The 13183-nt window shown below is 47.1% G+C and overlaps 1 protein-coding gene across 1 annotated transcript; it reads left to right on the top strand.

Annotated features, from left to right (window-relative positions):
• The first annotated feature begins 1132 nt into the window (after positions 1 to 1132).
• plekhg5b (pleckstrin homology domain containing, family G (with RhoGef domain) member 5b) lies at positions 1133 to 10364 on the top strand. Its single transcript, XM_069141835.1, is given in 13 exon segments — positions 1133 to 1552; positions 3646 to 3816; positions 5647 to 5742; positions 5979 to 6179; positions 6537 to 6647; positions 6752 to 6901; positions 7492 to 7629; positions 7737 to 7856; positions 8076 to 8208; positions 8454 to 8569; positions 8716 to 8873; positions 9343 to 9982; positions 9984 to 10364. Coding segments are annotated over 13 exon segments (2523 nt in total). The 5' UTR covers positions 1133 to 1444.
• Positions 10365 to 13183: the final 2819 nt, after the last annotated feature.

The raw sequence follows: 13183 nt of genomic DNA, 5'->3' as shown, positions 1-13183 counted from the left end.
GAAATGCTGAAGAAAGAGGAACATTCTCTGGTTTCACCTTTTTTTAACAGAACTTTTTGATCGTTTTCTTTGTTTACACACACGACGGCAAACGAGATTATTTTGAGGACGTCGCAATCGGGCTGCGGTAACTGTAACTCGTGTTTTTCCACTGTTTTCTGACATTTTATTGGCAAAATTGTGTAAATAATGTGCAGGTTAATTGTTGACGAAAACAATTCTTCGCCGCGACGTCGGTAAATAGGAATATATCGGCGCACGTGGTATTTTTAATGACGTTTTTGTCAGACCGGCTTTCATTTCAAACCCCCCCCCCCCCCCCACCCCCCCCCCCCCCCCTGTTGTCGTATGAATCTGCTGTGTCGGCACATTTCTGAGAATCGTTTCGGTGTCTGTGGTGGATGCAAGTGTTGTGGCTGCAGTGGTGTTTGTGTTTATTCGGGGGGGGGGGGGGGGGGGGGGGTGAAAAAAATGTCGTTGGGCGTCAGTGCCCAGGAATGTAAGCGTTGGAAGGTGTGTGTGTTTGTGTTGGGGGTGATGGAGGTCACCACCACCAACCAACCCCCCCCAAAACACACACACCGGCAGATTCCTCAGCACTGACACTCCAAAACGACAAAAACAACTGCTTCCTCAGATACGGCGGCGGCCCCCCTCTTGTTTGTTGGCTTTGCCGCTGCTCGTAAAGTGGACGGAGAGCTGCCTGAGCGAGGCCGCGCGGGCCGGGCCACGCTGACAGGGTAACAATGGACGGTTGTGGGGGGGGGGGGGGGAGGTTGGGGACAATGGGCCCCCCGACTCGACCCGTCTGATCTTATGGAACAAAAAAAAAAAACCTGCCCGCCGCGCTCTCCTCGTGACGTAACGAGCGTCCACCGCTTCCCTCTCCTGTTTGTGTCGGAGCGTCAGGACATCTCCTAACGGTCCTGACGATGTCATCCCCTCGCAGAGAAATTCCCCTCCGATTTCCTGTTTGTCCCGTGTGTCTCTCCCGTTCCGTCATTGTCCCTTTTCCATCCGTGACACTCGGGACCGTTTGGATTTACTCCCTCCTGCGTCCTCTTTCGTTTTTGGTATTTTTTTTTTTTTTGTGTGTGTGTGTGCGTTTTCTTTGATGTACATTTTCTGTGTTTATTCACTGTTTTTTTTTTTTTCTTTTTCTAAAACGTATTTTTATCTATCTTATTTTATAGTACATGTGTTTGTCATTTTTTTCTTATTGTGTGCACCTTTTTTTTCTCTCTCTCTCTCTCTCCCTAACTGTGTTTCTATGCTGCCGTGACGACTACTTTAAAAAAAAAAAAAAAAAAAAAAAAAGTCGTATCTTATTTTTATGTATTTTAATCCGTCCTCTCTCCCCGGCAGGGTCAGGCGCGACGGAGGAAGAACATGACGGAGTTCCTCGGGGAGACGAACATCCCCGACCCCGGATACTTTGGGGCAGATGGGCGGCTCGCTGCCCGGCGTCGGTGCCGGGCCCGACAGCTGGAAGAACCGCGCCGCCCAGCCGCTCAGCGGCTTCTTCAGCTCCAACGCCGGAGCCTTCGGCAAGGTAACGCTGACCCGGCGGAGGAGGTCACACCGAACGCTACGAGGGTGTGTCGAAGTACAAAAAAAAACACAAAAAAACAAAAACAGGGTGCGCTGCCTTTCTCAGTAAAGCAGAAGTTGTTAAAAGGGTGGTGGTGGAGGGGGGGGGGGGCAGGTTTGTTGCCCAGGACGTGTCTCAGATAAGAAAACATTAAAAGATAAACAGAACAGTAGCGAGCAGCGGTTGGGAGGAGGTCAGGAGGTCGTCAGAAGACACCCCCCCCCCCCACACCCCCCCCACCCCCCCCCCCACCCACCCCACCCCCCCCCCCCCCCCTCCCCCCCCCCCCCCCCCCCCCCCCCCCCCCCCCCCCCACCCCACGAGTCCTGGTGAAGTCATTTCCCTTCAAAGTCTCCTGACATGTTGGCTCGCATCGTTTCCTCCCAGCAGCTCTGGAAGTGAGTAAAGTGGAAGGAAAAGCCCTTTATCTCTGCTCCCGCAGTTTTTTTTTTTCTGGATTTTTAAAAACTCAGTTTGCTCAGAAACAAGTTAAAAGGAAAAAGTTTTACTTCTTAAATTTAAAAAAAAAAAAAAAAAAAAAACACGCTACAATTCAGTTCTTTCGGGCAGAAAAGGTGATGAGATCGTCTGCAAAACAGTCGGCTAACTGGGGTTGGCATAAAAGCAAGCGGTAACCAGCGGTGACGTCATCCGCCGGTTTTGTTGAACGGCCGTTATGAAGTCGAGTTCGGATTTTGGTCCGGCGCCACCTTTGCCAGTTCGGAGCAGGAAGTGACCATATTTTGAACGAGCTGGGGGGTGGGGGGGCGGGGGGGGGGCGGAGCTAGCTGGTGGATCTGACTCGACCTGATTGGAAACCCGGCGATACTACGTCCCGACCACCGATAAGCCGTAACCTGACTGCACCACAAGCCCTGTCAATCAAAACAGGCACGCCCCCCCCAAAAACAGCTCTTCTTGAAGCTTATTTTCTCATTAATGACGTGGTTATTTTCAGATGAACCTCCAGAAAACTAATACGAAAGGTCGACTTCAGCGAAGAACACCCGAGATAACGCGAGCAAAAAAATTGTATCTGCTGAGAATTTTACGAGACGAGTTGAATGGGAGTCTGTGGAGCCGGAGGCTTTTTGGAGCCGACCTCTAGTGGCGCTCGGTGGTATCGCACCTTCGGCCTCAATTTTTTTCAGACCTGGAAGCTACGAAACACTTTTATATCCAGTTTACGACTTGAAGACCTCGAGCTCGAACTCCAGAGCTCACTAATTAAAGCTAAAATGTCAAACCTTCCCTTTAACTTCTGTGTCAAGAGGTTTGCAACAATAAGAAACGGCTTTTGATTGTCATGAAGTACCGGCACCCGCCCACTCGCACACGCTTCCCGTTGCGTGTCTCCCTCCCCCCTCCCCCCCCCTCTTCCTCCCCCTCCCCCACTCAGGTCACTGCACAGTAGCAGATGTCACACGGAGACAGTATCTGTCAGTCACCTGTCAGTAAGCGGGCTCATCTCTATTCAACTTGTTTGTTCCCCCTTAATCTCCTCGGGGCCAGAGATCCTGCACCGGGACCGGGACCAGGACCTCTGGCACCCTCCTCGTCGCAGGGTTAAACAAATGTCAGTCAAAATTTTGGGCAAGTCGTCCCAACATCTGATCAAATTCCCTGCTAAAATCTGATCTGCAATTTCTTAACATTAGTGAAACTCAATTTGTTTTTTGTTTTTTTAAAGGGTCTCAAACTGCTGCTCCTGTGTGCTGTAGCTCGCCCCCCCCCCCACCCCCCACCCCCACCCCGTCCTCTATTGTTACCGGGGTCTCAATGCACCGAGCTCATTTTAATAACCACGTAAGGCCTGCCAGCTCGAACAAAGACCTGAATAGAAACTACTGTTGGATTTAAGAATTAAGGCGCCAGTAACAGGATTTGTATGCTAATAATACCCAGACTCGCCCCCTTTTTTTTTTTTTTTTTTTTTTACATACAGTTTGAATGTAACAATAAACGGCCGCAAAGAAACAAGACCGTTTTACTTTTTGCATCAACAGCTCGTTCAAACTAATTAGGCCGAAACTGTCCTCGCGTGTTTTCCGCAGGAGGTGGATCGTCTGGAGCAGCTCCAGAGCAAACTCCACACCTACTCGGCGTTCGGGCTGCCCAAGGTGCCGCAGCAGCTCTCCTTCCACCAGGACTCCTGGGAGGGGGACGAGGAGGAGACCAACCTGGCCCTGGAGGACAGCTGGCAGACGCTACCGGACAACTCGGAGGTAACGGCGGACACGCCTGCAGTCAATAGGGACTTCTGGTGTAAAGTAAAAAAAAATGTAAATTAAAATTGGAGGGAATTTAAAAAAAAATATATGCATTTAACTTCAGTAGTCCGTTTCTTTCTTTCAATACTGGACTCCTATTGGATGAATTAAACACCAATGAGCTCCAGAAGAAACATTTAAAACAATTCAGGAACTATATTTTTAATTAGTGTTTTTATACTTCTATTTTTAATACAACCTTCTTTTTTTTTTAATGTTTTTATTTAGACAGTAGCACATTGAATTCTTGTTTATTTTTATTTTTTTTACCTCTAATTGTTCATTTTGACAAAATAAATGTACAACTCGTTTTAAACTTTTATAACTAAAAGATAATAAAGACTTTAAGGTGGCCGACGCGAAACTCGACCTTAAAACATTCATTATTTTTAGCGGATTTTCTGCAGCCAGAAGCCGCTATATCATTTTTTTTGGAAATGGTTGGGATCCTTCCACTTTTTCAGTCCCTCATCGGTGTTCATATTCACGGACCGCTCTCCGTCGTGTACTTTCCTACGCGCCTGCCCACATCCTACTTCCTGTTGCGCGCCCAACTCTTACTTCCTTATCGTTCATCTCCGTCACTCTCGCCCCGATGCCTGCTTTTTCCCACAATAATGCCCGTAATAAATTCCAATGGAAACGATAGCGGCCACCGCGCGCCGTCGCCGGCTCCCGCCTGCCGATGTGCCCACGACCGATCGGCTCATTGCTCAGCGGCTTTACTGTGCGTTCACCCCCGGCGGTTAGTCGGTTGCGTAACGCCTCGCGCTGATTCTGCCGTTGAGAGTTTCCCCGGTTTTCTCCGGTAACCGCGGGTGGAGGGGAGTTACCGGGAAAAAATGTCGGAAGGCTGTCAGCAGGTTTATTCTTTATGACCTGTTGCTTACGGCGTTATATGAACAGCCATAAACAAATCAACAAAAATGATCCGCCGCTCTGACATGTGACCGGACAACAGACTGATTGATATCACTGTGGAGTGGCCTCCATATAATGTTCCAGGAAAAGTCCATAGATATACACTGATGATAATGTACTAATATAAATAAAAATCTGTAGTTATGCATCTATCACAGGTCAATTTGAAGTAAGCAAATATATCATCAAGTAGGTGTTTGATTAATGTTACAATTCAAATATATTAAAAAAAAACAAAAACTTTTTTTAGTTGTCCCAAATCAGGACATTAAATAATAATAAGTACAGTTATGAATATGTAAAATTTGTTTCCTTCATTCACCCGTCTTTAACTTTAAGTCTCAATATGTAGCGTCAGGACACCATATCTTATCTGAGTTGCTTACTTTTTGGCAAAGTATACTTAAAATATTATATCGTTAGATTTCGTAATTACAGTTTTATGGCGACGTATGTGTTTGCATAGGAACCTGGATGTTAAAGGCGGGCAGCTCTTTTGCATACTTTCATATATAATTCTGCTGGTGTTTAAATACACTCTTTCTTTAATACGCAGCTCTCAGTTTTGACCTTTTGACAGATTTCTTCTGTCACTGTATGTTTTATGATTTAAAAAAAAAAAAAAAAAACTTCCTGGTGAAAAACATTGAAGGAGAGCTTCATTGAAACTCACTCAAGTGCTTTTCTGAGTTTGATTCTTAAATTGTTTGACGTACTCTTTGTACTCCAAACCTTTAAACAGGAGTGAGTTATGAAAAACAAAACAACAACAAAAAAAAAAACGCATTAACGAAAGACTTGATTTCTCCGTTTGTTGTTTTATATCCGTTAATAAAGTGTCTCCCTGCCGTGTGTTTCGTGCAGACTTTGACAAGGCGACAGTTCCACCAGCAGGAGGCGATATGGGAGCTGCTGCACACCGAGGCCACCTACATAAAGAAACTCCGCGTCATCACTGATGTAAGTGAAAAAGAGAGCTTCTCTGCGGTCAGCTGACGGGAGCACGTCAAGATCAAACGCCGCTGCAACGGGCTTCTGTGCATGCGGGCGATGAGACACATAATGAGCCTTTATCAGCATCCACTAAGCTGATCTGTGTTTAAACTGTCAAGTGTGATAACCTTTTGGGCTTTAGCACTCAAAGGTTTTACGTTGACCCCCTCCGCCCCCCCCCCCCCTCTCTCTCCCCCTTCCAGTTGTTCCTCTGCGGGCTGCTGAACCTGCAGGAGAGCGGCCTGCTGATGGAGGTGGAGCCCGCCAAGCTGTTCAGTAACATCCAGGACATCGTCCGCCTCCACACCTCCCTGTGGAACCAGGTCATGGTGCCGGTCCTGGAGAAGGCCAGGCAGGCCCGGGCGCTGCTCGACCCCACCGACCTCCACGACGGCTTCACGACGGTCAGTTGTGGAAAAATAAAACGGAATATTCCGATTCTGCCGACGCAACAGAAGAGGGTTATTTAGAGTCCGTGAATCTGCATTGCAGCCCCAGACATAACTGCAAAAAAAAAAAAAAAAAAAACGAATTCATTTCTGCCTTTTTTTTAAACAAAATTAGCAGGTAAAATTGACTTGGTAATTTAACAAGCTGGTTCATTAGTGTACGTTATTTTGAATCACTGACTTTGACATGCAGTAATGTGGAGCCCCTGGATTGCCCCTGAAATGGCACCTTTTACCTTCGTTTAAATATGTAATAAATATCTCCTGTCTGTGTGTGTGTGTGTGTGTGTGTGTGTGTGTGTGTGTGTTCAGTTTGGCTCCAGGTTCCAGCCGTACATCCGTTACTGCATGGAGGAGGAGGGCTGCATGGAGTACATGCGCACGCTTCTCAGGGACAACGAGCTCTTCAAGACCTACGTCACGGTCAGTCCTAACACGCACACGCACACATCTACGGCGACACACGCTCGCCCTCGGCTTTCCTTCTCGCGCCCGGTGCTTGACTTCCTGTTTTTGTCCGCCTCCAGTGGGCCGAGGCCCACAAGCAGTGCAACCGCCTGAAGCTGGCCGACATGCTGGCGAAGCCTCACCAGCGACTGACCAAGTACCCGCTGCTGCTGAAGAGCGTCCTGAAGAAGACGGACGAGCCGTCGGCCCGCGACGCCGTCAACAGCATGGTGAGGGTGTAGGGAAGGAAAAACCAAAAAAACGTTGCTTCGGCAGCTTTTGATGCCGCCGACGTTTCCCCGCTCTCGTCTTCACAAACACAAACAATCCTCCGAGAGATCCTCACTCGGCCTGAACGTTTATAATCTCAGTGAGGGAGTGTGGTCGACCCCGTTGCTACTTTTAAAAGATGTGATTGGTTGATCCAAAAAAAAAAAAGAAAATTGTACTTTTGGTGAGATTAAGGGCCACGGAGCGGACAGCGACCTCCAGAGGAAATAAAATGAACTGCGTTTCCAATACCAGGCTGTGAAATCACGTTTTTCTCGTGACACTCGTCTTTTTTTTTGTGTCGTTGAACGCTTTCTCTTACCTCATACTATTTAAAAAAAAAAAAAAAAAAAAAAAAAAAAAAAAAATTTAGCCTCTTAAAAGCCCTCCTTTCTGCTCCTAACAGTTTTCCACCTCAGGAGCTCTCTTAAGGGCTACGATGCTTCGTGAATAACTTCGATGTTCTTAGAAATCTCGTCGCCGGGAGGAACTTTTTTTTTTTTGTCTCCCGGGGAATCGTGATGGTTAATACGTGTCGTTGCTCCTGAAGGTGGCCACGGTCGAGGGCTTCATCAACGGCGTGGATTCCCAGATGCGGCAGCGGCAGGATCGGCAGAAGCTCGCCACCATCTCCGCCCGCGTCGACTCCTACGAGGCCGTGGAGGGCAGCAGCGAAGAGGTGGAGAAGGTGAGGGGAGACGATTTATGGAGCTTCTCCAGAAATCACGACTTCAAGGAAGGTTAAGCTTCACGCTTTTTTTTCTTCTTCTTCTTCTTCTTCTTCTTCTCCTTCAGATCCTCAAGGAGTACAACCGATTCGACCTGATGGCTCCGATGAGGGGAGTCTCGCCGGAGGAGACCCGACAGCTGCATCTGGAGGGAGCGCTGAGGATGAAAGAGGGCAAAGACAGTCGGGTAAGACGTGACCCCCGCCGCCCTCCCTCCTCCCCCCACACTCCCCCCACTCTTATTTTTAAACTCAACTCACAAAGTCACACCTGGTTTCTCACGTTCCCCCCTGCGGTCGCCTCACATTTCACCATAAAACGGTCTACCTGTAAAACATTATGTGTCTGACCTGAGTTTGTCTCCCACCCCCCACCTCCCCCACACACACACACCACCCACACACAGATGGAGGTCTACTGTTTCCTGTTCACTGACCTGCTGCTAATTACCAAGCCGGTGAAAAGAGTGGAGAAAGTCAAAGTCATCCGGCAGCCTCTCCTCGTTCACAACGTCGTCTGCAAGGAGCTCAAAGACCCCGGTGAGCGCTCAGAAGTTTCATATTAACACCGTATCTTCTTTTTTTCACTTTATAAAATGGTAAAAATGATGATGAATGTCGTGTATTTAAAATGTCCTATTTGGCCTGAAGGGAAGGAAATTCTCACATTTGAAAAAAGATTAAAAACAAGTAAATCTGTTCTTTCAAAATGAGCAATTTCAGTTTAAGACAGATTATTGACTGTACAGCTGATTTGATTTGATTTTTTTTCGTGGTGTCCGTAGGCTCCTTCATCCTCATCTACCTCAACGAGTTCAAGAGTGCAGTGGCAGCCTACACCTTCCAAGCCAACAGCGCCACCCAGGGGCGAAGCTGGATCGACGCAATCTGCAACGTCCAGGTTTGGAGAGCCACTTCCTCTCGCATTAAAACCTCTCACAGCATCCAAATGGGAGATCGGGTTGTTTTTTTTTGGTTTTTTTTGTTAAACAAAATGTAGACAAAATGTTTACGTCCCCTAACGTGGCTGAAATGATGGATTTTCAGAACCAGCTGCAGAGGCTTCGCACCGAGGAGTTCCTCCGGCAGCAGAGCAGTCTGAAGAGATGCACGGACCCCGAGGTACAGGAGGAGGAGGAAGACGAGAGCAGCAACTCCACCACCAGTTCCCCGTGTCTGAGGCACAAGGACCAGCAGAACTCCAGGTACCACCGGCTACAACTCCTTCTGCACTTTTATTATTTTCTTCGACAAAGTTTAGACCTGATTCAAATTAATTTCTTACCAAGATAACAAAAAAAAAACAACAACAAAAATCCTGAAATCTACACAGATTCTTGCCGAGAGTTGGATTAAAAAAATAGACTCTGCTCTGTTTGTTCTTTTAAATGTGAAGTAGCAGCTGAGCTTAACGTAAAGGCTGGTCTGTCCTGAAGCTGAACACACACTCACTGTTTAACACTTTATGTTTGTTTAATTCATAGAAAAATGTACTTCTTTATATTTCTTGCACTTTGATTTGATTTCCGGCCTTTACGCTACTTACTTACTTCAAACGTTGAACTAGTCCTTTAAGATGACGCATCATCGTAGCTCCATTTCAGCAGCCGACTTTCTTTAGAGTTTCAAGTTGTTGTTCAAGTCTCAACCGTCAAAACCGTCTTCCTCTTTCAGCCAATCAGACGGCTCCACCGAGACCCTGTCGGTGATGGACGTCGACGAGCCCGGCGAACACCAAGAACCTCCGGCCTCCAACATGAACCTCGAGGGAAACCCGAATACAAACTCCGAGGTGGCTCCCCTGTCCGAAAGCTCTGAGGTCCAGCAGTCTGCGACCCCCCACAGAGTCCACGCCGGTGTTTACGCTGAGCACGGTCGGGGGGCGGAGCCAGACGGCGAGGAGCTGGACCCCCAGTGCCGCTCCCGCTCCATGGACAGCGCCTACGGTACCCTCTCCCCCGAATCCCTCCTCAGAGAACTGCAGCCACCACCCGGCCAAACTGAAGGAGAGGAGGAAGAGGGCGACACGGAGGGTCAGGAGGACGCCGAGGAAGAGGAGGAGGAGGAAGAGGAGGAGGAGGAGGAGGAGGAGGAGGAAGAGGACGCCTCGCTGGGGTCCCAACTGTCGGTCGTCCAGTCTTCCAAACCCCGCCGGCGGCCTCACGTTCAGTCGCGGCTGCACTGCCTGCAGAAGTTGTCCTCTCTGACCCTGTCGCGCTCCGAGGACAACCTCCTGCAGCGTTTCCACGGCGACGCGCCCGTCTCCCACACGCACTCGCTCAGCACCGAGGAGCAGGACCAGTCGCAGCGCGGGGGACGTGGACACGCACTCGCTGGCGCACAGCAGGAGCCTGTCGGAGCTGGGCCGCAGCTCCGACCGCGACCCGGAGCAGCCCGACGACTGCCTGAGCGCGAGCCTGCCCGCCGACAAACTCTCCGCCTCCCTCAGACGAGCCGAGGTCCGGGCCGGAGCGCCCGTCGGACCCGGCGCGGGCCACGAGTCCCTCGGCAACAGCTCGGACGGGGAAACGGCTCCGCCCACCTGCTCGGAGAAGGAAAGCGAGTCGGTGGCGACGGACGATTCGTCGCCCAAGAAGAGGAAATCTCCGGCCCAGCAGCACAAGAAGCTGACGCTCGCTCAGCTGTACAGGATACGCACCACTCTGGTCCTCAACTCTACGCTGACGGCATCGTAAGTCTTCACACAACAATAACACAACAATAACACTGTTGTCTGTGTTCACACAACAATAACACTGTTGTCTGTTTCTTGTTTGTTTAAATACAAAAAAAAAATTATATATATACACTGTACTGTATATACTGTGCATTTTTATATTTAATAGTTTTTTTTACTGTTATTTTATTGCTTTCCTGTATCTATAAATGCTGCTGAAGCGAAAAAATGTCCCCTGGGTAACTACCTACCCCTACCTACCTCGAACACTTTCACTACATTTAAAGGAACAGTTTGGGCATTTTGAGAAGGCGATCGTTGTTGTTGTTGTTGTTGTTGTTGTCGCCGCCGCCAAGAGATACAGTGGATGAGATCAATACCGCTCTCATTTCTGTGGGCTACATATGAAGCTACAGCCAGCAGCTAGTTAGCTTAGCATAAAGACTGGAAAGAAGTAGAAACAACTAGCCTTCAGACCTGGACACACAAAAAAACAACAAACAAAAACAAATCCTCCGTAACACTACAACTTTGAGCAAATACGATTTAACATCGTAGGGGAGGCTGCGGCTCAGTCGGTAGAGCGGGTTGCACACTAGTCGGAAGGTTGGTCCTCCTGTCCACGTGCCTCAGTGTCCCTCAGCAAGACACTGAACACTAAAAAAACAAGTACTTTGGATAAAAGCGTCAGCTAAATGTAATGTAACATGTTTGTTGGTGATGTTTCCAATCTTTGTGCCAAGTTCTTTTCTTTTCTTTTCAGCTAAATTCAAAATTAAATTTGGTTGTACATGTAGAATCTTTTTTACTAAAAAATAATGATATTCCTTCAGAAACGGTGTGTTGATTAACTGTGTTAATGTTTGTTTTTGTCTTTTTTTTTTCCCAGGGAAGTATAACCGCTCTTCCAAACAGCGGACCAGTCGGACATTACGAGGAACGACACTTGTTTCGTGAGGATGGACTGAAATTCTTGAGACACAAATGCACTCTCGCTCTTCCTGCCCTCTTTCTTCCTGTTGCTTTTTTTTTTTTTGGGACAGTGACCGTACCAATTTTTTTTTTTTACAATGTGAACAATAACAATTATAAAAAAAAAAAAAAATGTCTGCCCTTCCATTGGTTTCCGAATTTCTTCGAACTGAAGGGAGAGGCAGAGAGACGTTGACTGCTTGCACTTTTGCAACAGAAGTAGCATTATGGGGGCTGGGACCTTAAGGTGGACTGAGGAGGAGGAGGAGGAGGAGAAGGAGGAGGAGGAGGTTGGTGGGACGCATCCAGGCGGAGGCCTTAAAACCTCATCCCTGCACTCTACACCGGAGAGGAGGCGGAGCTTAATCCAGCCCCTCTTTCTTCTCCCGGGTCGAAAAGAGCCCAAAATCTTGAAAAGGCTCTCTTACACGTGGCTAAATTAACAACAACAACAAAAAAACAACAAAAACAAAAAACACAGCACCTGGGACGACCTCCTGATACTTGTACTACTCCTGGTTTGCTTCAACAAAAGAATAAAACTGAAAATTGCACAGCTTTCTTTGTTAAGTAGAAGAATCACTAAAAGAGTGAATTTACATTTACAGTCACACAAGGAATTTTGTTGTTTGTGTTTGCTCGTGTACAAACGTGTGTGTGTGTGTGTGTGTGTGTGTGTATGTGTGTGTGTATGTGTGTACGTCTGCGTTTGAATGACGCCTCGATTCCTGACTGAACCAAAACTGATCCCCCGTCTCCTGTGAATGCGCTAACACACCCAAAGACAACAACAACAACAACAACAACAAAAGCGGTCCAACGCAGCCGAATGGAACAGCTGCTCTCGCCACCACACACGGACTTCCTTCCTTTTACCGTTTATCTTCTCCGATCGGTATGTTGGAACTAATAAGATGTTTCCTTCGAAAACAAACAACAACAAAAAAATGACTGAATATGGGGTGACTAAAGCTGTTTGGTGGAATTTCCTGCACTATATATAAATATATAAATATATTATGGCTTGAAGCATAAATATATTCAAAACCACACGAACAAGTGCACAGACGAGAAGTGGAGCGAAAAGGAAGAAGTGGACACTCGCCTGTGTTTCTTTACGATGGAGGTTGAAGAGAAGGTTTGAGGTGGATATTTCTGTACCGAGTGAGTCTGCAGAGCTTTAGTTGAACATCTTTCTCCAGGAGATTTAAACAAATCAAACTTGTCAGATCAGTGATTATTAACTCCAAACATCGCCCAAACCAAATAGGTTAACTGTTTACTTTTAGTTTTTTTTTTTGTTTATGTGTAATATTTATTATGCCTGCTATGTTTTATATATATAAGATATTGTTTATATTGTTCGCCGTCATGATTTGTAATTTTTTTTTTTTTTTTTTGTCGATGTAGTCTTAATAATTTTTTTTTTTTTTTCTTGCCAGGCATTAATGTGCTATGAACCAAAATCATGTGTTTTCCTCTTTCAGGAATGACTTTAAAGTGTCTTACGAAATAATATAAAAAAAACAAAACAAAAAAAAAGCTAAAATACTTTACAATCCCTCTGTTAATGGTTTTAATCCAGTGTAATGGAGTGATTTGAGGTGAGAGGCTGAAACCTACATGGCATCACATTAAAAAAAACAACTCGAACTGGTCGCGAGGCTCTCGTCTCTTGTGTCGTTAATGCAGACAGCGGGCGGCGAACGAACGTTTGGGAAGGCGGTTTACACCACAGGGGTCGTGACCTCGTGAGGCAGCAGTTTGTTGAGTCGTCATTTTTTTTTTTACGGCATGACGAACCCGTTGCTTTGGGTCAGATCAGCTGAGCAGTAGTGGGAGAAGTATTCACATCTTTAAGTAAAA

The sequence above is a fragment of the Embiotoca jacksoni genome, unplaced genomic scaffold, assembly GCF_022577435.1.
Source record: "Embiotoca jacksoni isolate LCO1_2020_lvr unplaced genomic scaffold, fEmbJac1.0.p SCAF_91, whole genome shotgun sequence".
NCBI classification, from domain to species: domain Eukaryota; kingdom Metazoa; phylum Chordata; class Actinopteri; family Embiotocidae; genus Embiotoca; species Embiotoca jacksoni.
Note: the sequence above shows the minus strand (reverse complement) of the source record. Positions and strands in the feature narration are given on the sequence as shown.